We start from the raw sequence: 16,299 nt of genomic DNA on the forward strand, positions 1-16,299 counted from the left end.
ATGAAATTTACTTTACGAAAGAAGGCATAATCAAAGATGAAGCAATATCGAAGAACTCGAAACTTTATTAGTTCGGATTTATTCATATGGTCATAGAATTAGAAACGAAGGAGAAGAGGAATTCAGAGTGTTTCGTACATTTTAGATTTTCGTCTCCCATTCATTTTAACTGACAGTAAATGTTCGTTTTTTTTTACTCATTTTTCCTGCATCCTGAAGACGGTGACATGTTTGTCGCCGAAACATTGGGGAGTAATAAAGTGTAAACGTTATCAGGATTTAATAAAAAGAACGACCAGTAATGGAGTGAAAAATTAGAATCAAGATTTTCCGACATTGAGTCTACTACCAAAATTCAGCGTTACGCAGATTAAACAAATGGACGGCTGAACAAATTTTGAAAGAAACTTTGAAGAAGTAAAATCATTTTTCTCAAATTGCGATGATAAAATCAACACCTTCTTAACGCTTGATGGAGAAATGCACAGACCGAGATCTTCTGGGAGTCATAACATGAAGAGATACTCAATTCGGCATTCTCGCAGGCCCCTTTGCATTTCCTCAATCCGACCCAATGTGTTGTAGACATAAATTTAGGTCAGTTCGGAAGTGGCCAGTTTGAGTTTAAAGCACTATCGATGTCCGAGCTACAACAAACAATAAAACGATAAAACGCGCTTTGCAAAATCTTTCTATTTCAGCGAGGCTCAAGCAATTCCTATTAAAGCCGGCTCGTTGGGAGTTGCAACATAGTTTGTCTTGTTTTAGGTTGACTTGGAGCAGATAAAAAAGTCGGAGTTCGTGTCCCCATACGAGCGTAACATGAATGGTCATCAGGCGCACCATCTTCGGCCCTCTTCTTGCGGAAGAGTCCACGATCGAGAGTGGGAGCCCCCGACGTCGACGACGGCGGTGAATGGACGCGCGAGACACGGACTTTTATCATCAGTGCCTACCGCAACGTCCTCCGGAACAACACCGGAGCCAACTGCCGGAGTCGTGAGACGCGTGCGATCCAAGCCGGGAATCACCGCCAATTTGCGCGCCAAGACCACTAACATGCCATTGGAGAAGAGTAAAGTGCCCAAAAGTAAATTGCCTCAAAGTACTGTCGCAAAATGCGCCAGACCGAATGTCGCGAGGGCAGTTTCGAACGTGAGGACCTCGTTGGTTAATGTCCCGCCGATGAGCCATCACCAGGTGCGAGGATTGACGTATCATCAGCAAAACGTCGTGTGCGATAATAGTACCCAAGTTTTCGGTGTTTATGCAGAAACTAAATATGTGTACACGGTTAACGGCATGGGAAATAATCTGGCCCAAGCTTCAGCTGCCGCAGCTTTCTTCGCCAGGTAAGTTTTAAAGAGTTTCCTTTGTTTTTCGACCCCGAGGGGTGTTGTTCGGGTTCCATCTCCCTTGAGCCGGAAATTCAATATTTGCCGAACAATTTTTTAAAAGCCCGGTATCGGCGTCGACACCCCATCTGTCAAAGTCGTCGCTAATAAGTCAACTTCGAATTGAATGCCGGGCGCCAGCAGTGCCTTTTGCCGGGTCTACATCAATTAGAAAGGGATAGGTTTACGGGGGTTAAGCCATTCGTATGCTTTAAGGGGCTGGTTCCTGTTTCGCGTTGGCGGGAGTAATTTTCTATGTATCCTTTGCATCTGAGGTGATTTTGCCGAATTTAATGAACACTGTTGTCGTGGACATTAGTTTCGACATAAAATACCCAGTATTCATACATTCTCAAAACGCGAAACACATATATCTTTCACTTGAATATATTTTCCCGTGTCCTGAATTTTTTCATGACTACGAAATTTTCATTTTATTTTTGTTTTTTTCTTCAGCAATATCCTTTCCTCTTATTTTTTACTGTCTGATGCGTTTTTCTTCCTCAATCTCTCTTACTCTAGGGCTTTATCTGTACTTTTAATGTTTCGCTGTACATTTTTGTCTTCTCCCAATTCTCGTTCTCAAACAGTAAAAAAAGATAAGCCCATTCGATTATTATTATATCTACATCGGTGATGCCGGCAATATCGACTTAAAACGTTGCCATGACCGATATATCGGAAATGGCAAAATGTGGCCATACTGGTCTATCACATAATTTGAGATAGTTTCTTTTAATTTGAATAAGCACCTATTGAATATATGTAGCGATAGCTTCACTTATGTCGTTACCTCTTGATTAATGGGCAAATTATCCATCATTAGGCACTTCAGAGCTTTTTCAAACGCTGGAATATGTTATCAGATGATCTATTCAGGTGGTCTATTTTAGTTACTGAGCCGTATGTAAACAACCTGATGGTAACGAAACCTGGGGGAAAGACCTAATAAAGACAATTGATTCGGTACCCAAAGGGAGGCATAATAAAATTGTCTAACGTTGCAATCAATATTCAGGGTGAGTCGTAACGGAACCGACCCAGGGCAGGTGTGTGTAGGAACCTCAAAATATGACGATTTGTTGAATGTATTTTTTTCTATGGCTGATAGTTGAAGGAATATTGACCTCCGACGTTAGCGTGTAAATTTCTAAAAAACAGCATATTTCAGTAATATGTAATCAAAAAGCAATCAAATTTGAAACATATTTTATCCTTATCAATGTCTTTAATTGGTCGAAATGTAAAACTGATAGATGCTCAATAAGGGCTGATTAGAAGTAAGGTAAAGTCTACAAGAGTGAGGATTTTTTAAAATCTATTAAGCAATTAACAAACGAACAATACTATTTAATGGCAAATTTAATTCTGAAACTTTTATTCGTCTTCAAAATTTATGGAAAACCTTATCATTTTTGATAAAATCGCAGTCTTGTAAGATAGAACCAAACAAAATTTAAAGAAATGTAAAGGTATTACCATTCAAATATAATGTGATGATGTTATGCCACGTTTAGAATAAAAGTCACTTGCGTGACTTTTACAAATATCTTAGCAGTGAAAAACTGCATCGTTTTTGACTGGAAATCTCTTAAAATTTAATTTGATTCTATCCCGCAAAACTGTAATTTTATCAAAAATGATAAGGTTTTCAACAAATTTTAAAGCGTAATTGAAGTTTTATAATGCAATTTTCTATTTAATGATATTATCCATTTGTTAGTTATTTTATAGATAAAAAAAATCCCAACCCTTTTAGACTTTACCGTTTCCCATACTTCAATCCTTATTGAGCATCTATTAATTTCATATTTCTACCAATTAAAGATGTCAATAAGAACAAAACATGTTCCAAATTTGGTTGCGCTGTAATGACGCATTACTGAAATATGCCGTTTTTAGAAGTGTCCAAGTTAACTTCAGAGGTCAATAAGTCTTCAAGAATCAACTGCAAAATAAAAATTCAACAAATCGTCATATTTTGACGTCCTCTACACACATCTGCTCTGTGTCGGGTCCGTTACGACTCCCCCTGTAGTATATACGATATCAAAGGATATATTGAGACAAATATATTGGTAGAGATATACATATCAGGTCAAAATATAAATTTGAATACTCCCAAGCTGGTGTTATTCACCAGAGAAATATAATTTTCATAACCGAATAATCAAATTCACTTAAATGAAAAATATATCCTTCCCAGCTTCTTAATGATCATTTAATTAATTTTAGATAATTAAACAGTTAATTAATTTCAGACGAGAACCGAAACCCGCAAATTAAATACAATACCCATCATATCAGTGTCCGGTCGTAGAAGGTCCTTTTGTATGCAAGCGTCATCCCTTTTTGACCCTTTTCGTCATTTTAATGCATTAGCCACCTATTATTACATGTGATTAGGACTCATAAGCCCCATTACAATAAATCTTCATTGGTTTTGGCTTTTAAACGGAGAGTTATTGCATGTTTATTTGGACCCTTAAGTTAGGTATAATTCTTCTTTGGTATGCGCGTTAAAATAAACATGTAATAAAGTTCTTTTAGTTATAGCAAAAAATGCTCGCCTTACTTTTTTGTCCCGTGCAAACCATAATTCGGCTAACTAGGTATTAGCATTATAGCAAATATAAGGGAGTTTCGTGGTAAAACTCCCTGTAGGGATGCTGATTTGCATTTTTGACACCGAACCGAAAATGATATAATTGATTATAACGACTATATGGAATCGTAATGAATGGGGTTTTAGGTAAACTAAAAACGCCTAAATATGGTAACGGTTATCGGGAAAGCGGGATTTTAGAGATAATATTGGACTGGGGGTTCATCAATAATCGCTTAACTTCAAAATCCAATACACGGCTTTTATTTAATTTCGCTTTATGACGGATTCTTCAGTCCTCGTAAGGTAAGCACAAAGTGTTATTTCCGCAAGAAGGGTTACACTAATATTCAGTCAAATTGCGGTTGTCGGGTAAGTCGGTTTTAATTGATATTGCGGATTAATAGCTGCCAGCCTGAATGCAAAGTCAGTTCAGGTATGTTTGGGTTGGTAATATACGTCTGCTGTCAAAACAGTGGCGAATCTCCTTAAGACGAGCGGACAAAAATTTTAAGCATTTTAAGGATCCTCTTTTATTACCAAAAAAAGTATTACTGTTATTGCTCGGGTGCCGCCCATCTCCATAAAAGCGACATTAAGCAGGTGTCATTTACCGCACATACGGCTTGTGGTCATGTAACTTTAACCAAATTGAAAAATTTTTATATCTGCAGTGCTATCACCGAATATAAATCATTTCGAGGCAAAAAAGTGCAACAATTTTTATGGGTACTTATTCGCTTTGGGCCGTAAAACTTGCGTAGTTACGTGCTAATGGAGCGTAGGAGGCTGAACATAAAAAAATATTACAACTTATAAGCGCCTCGGTTTATTGGTTCGATTCCGATGTTTTTTTTAGGGCTAATTTCGATTTTACGATCCCATTAGTGAACGGTCGAGATGTTGTAAATACCCTGTATAAAAGCGTTTATTAACGAATGAGTTCGGAATTTACGAGGAAGTTGTAAAATCTATTCTGCATACGTAATATTAGAGTTTGAAATGGATTTCTCATTCCCACAGAGAGTCGAATGTCAATATTGCTTTCTCCTTTAAGAGGCCATTCAATGGATATTCTTACAAGGGGACCATCAGACTTATGACAAAGGGATTTTTGTGTAATTAATATACAGGGTGTTAGTAAGTGCTAAAAATTTTAATGGGTGATTGCTGAAGGTTTTTTTAGGTAAAAAAGTTCATATAAACCCAGATCCAAAAACGCTTAGTTTCCAAGATACAGCGTGTTAGTGTTTTCGAACCTGGGCTTATACGAACTTTTTCACTTAAAAAAAACCTCAGCAATCACCCAATAAAATCTTTCGCACTTATTTACTAACACCTTCTATATTGTACAGTTAACCTCCCCCTATTAACAGGTGCAAGGATTTTACCACATGACTTTTAGATAACGAGAAAATCCACTCACATCCATCTTCTTTTTTTCAATTTAATAATTATTACATGTTTAGTATCTGAATGGTTTTTGATACTATTGTATTCAAAAAACAATTAAAATATATATTAAAAAAAAAGTAACTCATTAGTCGGGATCCATATTTATGTCTTACACACACATATTTGGTGGTAATTGTCACAAAAGCAAGTAAAACACAACACCATATCGCATACAGCATCTATGATAAAACTCCTCTCTCATGGTAAGAGATCTACACGAAATTGTTGACGGGAAATTTTCAATTAATAATTCTCTCTTTTCTAATAGGGATTTGCAATATTTGAATGCATTGATAATTTCACCTTTTGTTTCAATACTAATGGATTATTCAAATACTTCTTCAATAGTTTCTCTAGATATTGCGCTTGTTCGTGCCATTTTAAATAACAAAAAAAATCACTATGAACACAGAAATATGTCACTCACTCGAATTTGTGATAATATATATTTAACAATACATGTCAGTAAAGTTTGAAAAACAAAATGAGATAAACGTAAGTTTTTGGAGCACTATTTAATTTTCAAGGGTCGGATAAGGAATGTGTCATCCGATACAATTCGTCGTAGTTCCCATGAGAGCACATGTTTACATTAAAAAAAAAGCTCACACATATATCATAATATATACTTTAATTATTATTTAGGTACTATAGTATGAAAAATAATAAAAAAATGAACATGTAACAATTATGAAATTGAAAATAATATATGGATATGAAGGGACTTGAACCACGGATCCGCAATGTGCAAAACTATCTTGTTCCCGTTTAACCTATCGAGCCACGACAATCCTGCAAAAACTGTCGATATATCAAGGATATAAGTTGTCTAAAAAACTTTACACAAGTTTTTTTCGTTATTTAAAAGTCGTTTAGTGAAATTATTGCACCTGTTAAAGGGGGGGGGGGGGGGCTTAACTGTGCAATATTTATTAAATACACAAAAATCTCTTTGTCACAAGTCTGATGGTCCCTTTGTTAATTTATTAATTCCTAAGCGATTTTAACAAGCGAATAGAGGAGTAACTTCTAGCTATTGTATTTGAATGATACATTGAAAGATCTGCTTAATCAACAAAATAAGGGATTGTTGGCTGTGAGTGTAATAATGTACAGGACGGCCAGATGAGCATAAATTAGCCTGAGATCAAAGTGTCCTTTAAACGTTTCATGGTATAAAACTGTTGAAAGGGCAGCGAGTTTTCTTCTAACGATAATAGAAGTTTTTCTGTTTTTTCTGTTTGCCTGACTACACTTTTCCAACCACGGGATCACAAAGTGTTCGACCAGATTTTATTTTACAAATTATGCTTCGGCAAATCAAGGGAAACAATCGTAAGACAATAAGCCGCTTTCTCGTTTCGTTTCCCACCTCGGTCATTATTGTAGAGTACCTTAATGTTCCATCTGAGATATATCTCAGAAATACGCATTGAAACATCCGTTTTCTCACAATTTCGGTCACTGGAAAAGAACGTCTCTGCGTGAGACGTACATCAAGCTATGTTAATCTGATTCATATACCGTTGCGGGGGAGTTTTCACTAGTTGACATATTCTCCGGTAATCATGCACAGTTGAAGACTTTGAGACTCAACAAAAACAAACAAACTGTGCGAGAACTCTCTGCTATAAAATGACATATAATTAGGTTACCGGAGACATATAATTTATACGTGTAATCTGTCTGTGGTAAAATATGGGGCTGATCAGCGCTAACTGCATTAAAGCGGCAATAAAAGGCAAACTGGGAAGGGAAGTTCAAGACTTTATGTAGATATAATAATGGTGGTGTTGTATTGACCAAAGGGCATTAACGGCAGTTGAAAATTTATGGTTTATATAAGTATTTCAAGTTGGATAATGGGCAAGGAAACTATACCGTTTGGAGAGTACGTATAACAGCTTGAAATTCTTGGCTATTGCCCCTTTCAGACCTAATGAAATGTTAAACAGGGATGTTTTAAGCATTTGCATAAGAATGGAGGAGGGTAACACCAGTTAAAAGCTTTATTCACGACTCAAATCCCAAATTCAATATTAGGTGTCAGCCGAGGATAATGTCACCAACTTTATACTCTGGGAGATACATAAGGTAGTGTCGATTTCAAAGTTCAGTTTTTGAGCGTTTCAAGTTAAATCTACAGTTAACAGCTCCTAGTCTATAAACCAGTAATTCAAGTATTGGCCCAAGAGACAAATATTTTACGGGCGGTTGGTGAGTACGCAACGAAAGACGAAAGGGTGGAGCAGCTACAAAACGGGGAGAATACAAGAGATACAACGGCAATTCTATACATTTAAATTAGGTTTTATGCAGGGGACATCGGGTTAATTAAGCATTTCGAGATTCCAGCAGAAGAATCGTCGGTTTCGATGGTGCTACAGCAGATTGTTTCTTGAATAATTTGTTAGATGATTCTGCAAGGAGCGTCCGAAACTGTAGAGTTTTATGCCCTCCATATGTAATCCCGTAAAAGCGTAATTTCAGGGTTGATCTTAACTAAAACGAAGTCTTTTAACGGAAGCATTAAAGGCCGAAACGATCGAAAATAACGAGGTCTCTTTGTTTTAATGGGGTGTAACAAAGTCAGTTTTCCGTGCAGAGTATACAAACATTTTGTGAGTCCTAAATTTTCAGGGCAGATATGATAAGCCTTATAAAAATAGTCTAGTTTCGATGCAAGGTTGCCATATATTTTTGAAAAAGTCGGAATGTTTTATATTTATGTGATTCTACAGGGTGGTCTAATTTGTACACCTAAAAATATTTTCCATGTTGCACAACATAAAAACATGAAAGTTAGTGTAGGCTAGTTTTTCAAGACACAGAATCATATCTGCTGACGAATTGCACTTGTCGGGTAGAGGACGCCACTTACAGCCCACAGCACGTATTTAATTGATTCAAACTTTTTTGCCTCCTGGTATAGATGATCTTTGAATGCAGCAGTGTATTTGGTCATCGTTTCTAACTAAAAAAGGTATACCTTGTTGATGTTGCTAAAAGGAATCGTTTACGAGAAAAATGCATTTCAGTGACGGCGCAACACGAATATTGTCCTAACAAGTTGGTAATTAACTAACGAAGTTTAATACGAAAAGAAAACAATAACAGTTCTAATGTTCATTTAAAATTTAGTATATTGGTATAGCTTTGTGGAAGAAACGCACAGCGCAATGTGGGAAAAACGCATAGCAAAATTAAGATGTCATAAAAAATATTCAAAGTATCCACCATTTGGACGTATACAAAGATTTATGCGCCAAGTGAATTAAAATGTACTCTTTGCATAACTTCTTCGTCATTTCTAATGTTATTTGTTGTATGTTGAATACGTTGTCACAATCGTTCTTTGTTATTTGCAGTTGTCATGTAAATCATGGGCTTAAGATGTCCCCATAAAAAATGATCAAGTGGATTTAAGTCCAGAGAATGTAGTGGTCAGTTTACAGGGGCGTCATTACCTAACCATTTATTTGGGAGCTGCTAATTCAAATAATTTCTAACATTTAGCACAAAATGTGGTGGAGTTCCATCGTGCATGAACCACATATCTTTCCGAGGTTATAAAGGTAAATCCTCTAACAAATTTGTCAACGTATTTTGTAGATGTTGCAAATAAATTCCTCACGTTAATCTTTGTGAAAGAATAACAGGACCAACAATATGATTACGAATTATTCCAGCTCACACATTAATTTTAAATTCGTGTTGAAAATGTTTTACCTTGATGACATGCAGATTTTCATCTGCATAAACGTCTTCATTATGAAAATTCGTTACTCCTTTTCTTGTAAAACATGCTTTATAGGTAAACAAAATATTGTTGCCAAAATTTAAATCTTTTTCTCTTTGTCTATTAATAAACCGACAAAAAACCAGGCGGATTTCGGGATCGTGATGTAAGAGATCTTGAACTGGCGTCTTATGATGAGGATAGGGTAACTGTTTTTTAAGTACTGCATGAACGACATCTATGCATATTTTTATTTCCTTACCTAGTGGGCTGGTGGATACTTCTAGATCTTCAACACGTTCTAAATTTGTTCTTCCACTTCAACAACCCTTTCAAAACGATGCCTTCCATAATCATTGGTTGGAGGCGTAAGTTGGCCGTTCTCCCGAAAACGTCTCTCAACAACAGCAAAACATGGGTGATTTGGTATAATAATTTGAAAATCTGTCGGTGGACATTCTAACGCACTCACGACTATTTCCTTGGCAACACCCAAATACCAATACCATAACGGTATATTCTTCATTTCTATATTGTACGGCTATGATAAATCATGTTTTTTTTTAAGAAAATTTGATTTTATAATTAAACTAATTAATTAATATTTAAACAATATTTGCTAAACTTTCTCATATTAGTTTTTTTGTAAAACTACAGCGAATTATCAAAGGAGCCTTATCAAAAGTACCTTTTTTGTAGTAAATAACCTGTTTAATCTAAAATCTTATACCTAAATCCCTTTTCTTCCATTGGCGTAGAAATCTGACATATGCAATTACTAAAAAACCCAAATTCTTCATCCATGAATGAATATTAAAATTGTTATTGTTTTACTTTCCTATCGAACTTCGTCAGTTCCTTATCGATTTTTTAGGACAATATTCGTGTTGCGCCGTTGCTCAAATGTATTTTTCTCATAAACGGTTCCTTCTAGCAATATCAACAAGGTATACCTTTTTGGCAAGAAACAATGACCAAATTCACTATTGTAATCAAAAATTATTTATACGAGGAGGCAAAAAAGTTTGAATCAATTAAATATTTGCTTTGGACTATAAGTAATGCCCTCTACCAGGTAAGTGCAATTTGTCAGCAGATATGAATTCTGCGTCTTGAAACACTCCCCTACATTAATTGTCACGTTTTTATGTTGTACAGCATGGAAAATACGATCAAAAATTGATTTTTAAGTTTGAACTTTGACGCCCTCTAGAGCTATTATTTTCAATTTTTGGACTAAAGTAAATATGGCTAAATTGTCTTGTTTCGATCTGAAGAATCTTTGGTAGAGCGTTGCAAAAATTTTTTACAGGCACCCTGTATTTTCATACAAACATATAAATTATCGTTGGCAACACTGTGTTTGTCATTTAAGTGATCCACTTTTGTTTCATTTGACCAAACTTCTATCGCGGCGTAATTACGGTTACCAAGATAGTAATAATAGTAAGCACCACTTAAAAGAAACACCCTGTATAGTTCAAAATTAACTGGCCTTACTCATATTTTTGTGAGTATCTCGGGAACGGTTGAAGGTATCAAGTCAATGCAAATGGCTACTTTTTTTCCAATTTTTATACTTTGCACTTCCCCTGACTCAAATTTTTAAAGGAAATCTTATAGCGAACACAATCTGGCATCCCTGGATGGCGAAGTCCATATTTGCACGCGACCAGAAACCCGTAAGGCGATTTGTCAAATTTTCTTTCACGTTGTTGGCGTCAAGCCCTACTTTAAATAATGACCGACTTCATTGGCCCTCCAGATAATTAAATAACTCTGGATATGGCAGTTTTTCACGGACACCCAACGTGTTTGATTAATACTGCCCATTTCCAGCCGCATGAATAAAACATGGCCGATAACAAGTCAAGGAAAAGGGGACTTTTCTGGACGCTACATGTTTGGCTAATCCATTAAGGGCCATTCGAATAAATACCATTACAAATCCAAAATATTAATACGCTTACGTGCCATCAATCATGGCCGAATGCAGGCCCCCGGGGGGCAGGTGCACGTGCACCTTATCACTGAGATAATTCTAATGCCCCGGCGCTAATTTTAATGCCTTGGGGCACACAACGTTATGGGGTGACAAATCGTGGCATGCTCGGACAGGGGGGCTCTTATCGCTATTCCATCGCGAATAACATTTAGGCATACCAAAGAGGGGGGACAGAAAAGCTTTAACATGCATTGGCATTTAAACAACAATGTTTCAACTGAGAGGAAAAAACAAAGGCAGGGGACCTGAGGGCGAACAATAGAGACACATCTCATATCTGTGAAATTTTAAGCACGAACTGAAGACCTGTCAATGTTTGACGAGATTAATGACGTCCAACCGGACGAAAGACAACACATGACGGTGTATGTTTTCTCCAGTTATATTAACCAGAGGTCGACATCTGAATGTGCGGAAACCCATTTTTAAGGTAATTTCAGTACAGTCTTAAATTTGCAAATAATTTTTTTTCCCCTTCCACTACTATTAATTCTACTGTGTGTTTCAAAAAATTTTCGGTTAAGTAGGCTTTAGAATTATTTGACACCGAGTCCGTATGTCTTGTTGTGTTCTTCTATATAATCTCGAAGGAATTCCCTCGAAGAGACTAATTCCCATAACATCTAACTAATAATAAAGGTAAACAATCTTTAAGTGAGGTTAGGTTTATTTGTTTATGTTCGAGATTATGTAGAAGGACATATCAAAGAGGTACGTGACCGTGTCAAATAATTCCAAAGCCTATTTGACCGAAACTTTTTTAAAACAGACGGTACTAACCCATTTTTGTTTAATGTTGTTCAAAAATTAACTTTTACGTGCCTTTCCCTTTTCATTCGAATCCTTCCGGCTTCCTCACTGTTAGCCAGCTCTTCTGCGATCACAATCTCTCTAACAGCAAAACCGAAAAATGTTGAAAATCGTAACCCAATAACCCTTGACCCTTCGGCTTGACCCAAAACCACAACAATCATTAGCCCAGGCTTGCAAGCTCCAAACACGAAATGACATCCTGACCAACGGGACAATGAGCCCAAAGTGACCAAACGGGCGCGTTTTTGCGGTGTACACATTATCTGTGAGAATCTAATCTGAGATAGCCCCCGGGGGCAGAACTCGGCGTTAAACGAATGCATTTCTTGCAGTACTGACTTCTTCGGACAAAGAGTAATCAGGGTCAGGGGTCGACCGCCCGCAGGTCGGATCGAAAACACGATTCTGCGGCTCCTCAGCCCGAGAAACATCTTGTATAAATAATGGCCTGATAAATGGCCATTTGCGATCCAGTTGATGGCCGCCAGAACGGCCATTAATCTCGCAATTATATCAGAAGGAGATTCTTTGTATCGGAAGGAAAAAATGGATAAACTCGTTCACCAGATGTGGCAGAAGTACCTACCCAAGTTAGCAATAAATTCTCTTTATTATAACAGAGTTTTTTTTCATCTTAGGAAATGTTCAGTTTCAGGCTAATTTTTCTATTTGTACCTACAAATTCCATCATCTTTAATGATGATAACTGACATTTCTATGGGCAATTACAGTTCGCTAAACTTTCCGAACATCTCAAATCTATATAAACTAATAATGGAATAGTTATGTTCATAGGAATATTTTGGCACACCCAACAGTGGAAACTATAGTTGCAGGTCGGCTAAAATGTTTCCAATAATGTATGTGGGGGATAAACCCCTGAGGCGAAAACTAGTTTCTACTGTAGGTAAAGTTGTAATATTTAGAGCTTCGATAAAAAGCATGGTTAAATGATCGAAAATCAATAGTATTACTTGCAATTAAGATTCTGTATCCAGTGAAGCCCGTTTTTGGCGTTTTTGAGTTTAATTTTCTTGCCTCGAAAGCAGTTCTCAAAATATCGGATGATGTCAATACTATGCATATTCACAGTAAAAAATAAATATTTAAATTTCACAATAAAAATAACTACCTAAAATAAATATACAGGGTGCCCGTTTCTGCAGCTTAACCATGGGGATCTCAGTTATTATAAGAGATAAGAAGTCGGTTAAATTGAGGCAAAGTTGTGTCTTAAGGAGGATAAAAATGTGCTGCTGAAAAACTTAAACATTTTTCAAAGGTTACCGAGATTTTTGGAAAAAACAAAAATTTTGATTTTTGATTTTTATTTTTTTTAGCGAAAACGGATAGATTTGGGCATATTTAACCAATATATTATTAGAACACTTTTTCGTGAGTAATTTGAAAATGTTACCAGAATTTTCAAGACATTCTTTGGTTAAACGTTACGACACCCAACTTGTTATGTCTTATGGCCGCCATATTGGATTTTTACATTTTTGGATTAAGCTCTTTTTTCTAATTTACATGATGTGCGATATCGTCTCAATTTAAACGCGCATTTACTTGATGTTCACTAAAGAACTTACTCGCGAATTTTGATATTCAAGACAAAAATTCGCCTTTTTTTCTGTGCAATATGATGTTTACTAAGTTTTGAGGTCATGCGAATATTAAATCCTCGCTTTTGAATGTCAGGAAAAGGCTTCCTGGAGAGACTTTAGTCATAATGCATTTCTAAAACAAGATTTCAATATGCATTTATTCTCCTTGAACGAATACATATTGAACATTATGAAAATTATTCCTCCTGACTCTATAAGATTTTGCAATTGCTTCTCTAATTTGTGAATGTTTCTCTACGTACGGTAGTAAAAAAATCATATTTCCATCCAGCCGTATGATTACAATATTTCAAGCATATAGGACAATAAAACGATTGACGCACTGGAAGATTGAAAATTTCTGTCAAGTTTATTCATAATTGAAGACTTTGGTGCAAGAATCGGGCAAGTCTATATTTTTCAATTATTGAGTTTTCAATGCCACTATAGTATAATCAATGTTATGCATCTTTTGGTATAAAAATCAGGCAAATCAATCTCATTTTAACAGAGTTATTACACAAAAAGACTTGCTCGATTATTCTTGTACCAAATAGAGATTGATTGGTGAGGGACTTGCAACAGGTGGGGACTGGTTGATCGTACTTTAGGCACGCACTAGTCGCAACTATATCGTTGTTACTGTATAGAAGTGTTTGAAAATCTGATATATTGCGATTTGAAGAGTCTGTCCAAATATGGATATTTCTGATGAAGAATCGAAAGTTCCGGGAGTGAATATGGGTCCGAACTAGATCAACTATCCTCAAGTAGAGGTATACGGGCTATGAAAATTATTGTTCCACGTGAAAAGTCGAAATTCCGTATTAGGAAATGATCGAAAGGCGGAGAGTACGTAAATAGAGGTAGGAACTGCCGACAGAATGAGGAACAGTGAGGCAGGAATCTACGTACATAAAAGTTTAAAGGCCAACAACAATAACCCCTTACCGATGAAGGAAATGAAGATAAAAGATTGCGAAAATCTTGTGGAAAAATATGTTCCAGTGGCTTATCAAAGTTACTATAAAACCGTTTTTGGAGAACTACCAGAATCACCAAGCATCGAATATGATACAGATGAAGAAGCCGAGGAAGAATCGAATAAGGGCTACGAAACCGATTCTTTATTTAACCCTCGAATGCTATCCATATTTTCTAGTACACAGAGTACCGTGGGGAACAAGTGTATCCCAAACAATATACATAAAAATAAAAATCTAAAATATAAATACGCGAATCAAACCAACGAAGCCCGCATCAAGACCGGATACCGGTGATATCAAACTACTGTGAAGGACAAATCGATGTTATCAGTTAGCAAAAAATAGTAGAATATTTTTCCCTTTCTGGGGAATAGGTGTGCCTCAGGTAGCATTCTAGGGTTAAACAAAAAACTTGTTTTTGTCATTATTTAATAAATAACATTCGTAGAACAGCTGGATATTTTTATGGTTAGATGCTAATTTGGTGCAAAAAACAGGCAGATCCAAATTTTCAAAATCATTTTACGCCAACATGGGTTGACTTTACAGGTACAAATTTTCGTTAACTAAGCCACTAAATAGTACTACAAGTAATTGTTCTTATTTTTATTTTATAAAACATAATTCCAAAATGGCGAAGTTTATTTCATTTACTGAAAATTAAAAAAATTGGAGTTGCTCGGTTCTTGCACCGAGGTCTTCAATTGCTTTGAATGGGAGAGTCGTAGATTTTATACGTCTTAACAAAAACAGTGACATTTTTTGTAAGTTCAGATACGCAAAAATTTCCAGGGATAAATTCCTTTCATTATTGTAAAGAACATGGAGTTTTCTACTAAGTGAAATCGCTCTGAAGGAGCCGGTGGAAAAACGTCCTTTTTTCGTTATGCTACGGCGTTGATACGAATTCATTAAATTTTTAAAAATACGAAAAGTTCTGATTATAAAAGCATTAATGTTTCCATGAAATAATGGAATAGCCCTGAGGGAAGGTGGTTAGATACAATCTGCCTCGTATGCGACATCTCAAGCCTCTATCTTAGACCCATACACAAAATATATAAAACTAACAATTGTGACATTTAGGCCTAGTTGTAGCTTAAAACTTGAATCGAACGTGAAGTTTCAAATTTAATATTGTGTGAAATTTAATTTAGTGCTATAAAATCCGGTCTTATACTTGTCCCAATCCTGTTATTCCTAACGGTCCAGAGGGCCCTCTGCCTCTGTTTTTAACAGACATGTGAGGCTATAAAGAGAATCTATTCCTGCTTCGCAGGAGCTTTCAGCGATTTGCTAGAGATGTCGTTCAGCGTGTGAATCGATCGTTTCCTGCTTACCGGGTAAAGCTTCGACTAAGGAGAATCTTTCAGTTGCCGTAGGTACACGCAAGTTTAAACATTTTAAGCTAAATCAATCGTGCGCAGTTAAATTGAAAGCTTCAAAAGAGCTTTTTGAAGAATAACAATATCTGTTCGTTCTTAACATTGAATACATTTTTCCGTATTTGAAAGCTTCGCTTAAGATGGACCGTTTTAACGTTATAACAAAGCTTGTTAAAGCAAATCCATGATTGCTGTCATCATTTCAGCCCCACTTAATGTTCGCTGACATCGAAATGGGCTTTAACAGTCTAACCACCACAGAGCCCGATTAATATTTGAAATTCATATTATCTGTGATTAATTGATATAC

The 16,299-nt window shown here is 36.2% G+C and overlaps 1 protein-coding gene across 2 annotated transcripts in view; it reads left to right on the forward strand.

Moving 5' to 3' along the window:
• The window catches only part of LOC136413152 (kinesin-like protein CG14535), a 116,154-nt gene that overhangs the window by 37,699 nt on the left and 62,156 nt on the right, over positions 1–16,299 (forward strand). For both annotated transcript variants that reach the window (XM_066396550.1, XM_066396551.1), the window contains exon 4: positions 769–1,352. In XM_066396550.1, the coding sequence (XP_066252647.1) occupies positions 769–1,352 (584 nt within the window). The remainder of the gene's footprint in view (positions 1–768; positions 1,353–16,299) is intronic.

This window comes from Euwallacea similis, chromosome 13 (genome assembly GCF_039881205.1).
Source record: "Euwallacea similis isolate ESF13 chromosome 13, ESF131.1, whole genome shotgun sequence".
NCBI lineage: Eukaryota > Metazoa > Arthropoda > Insecta > Coleoptera > Curculionidae > Euwallacea > Euwallacea similis.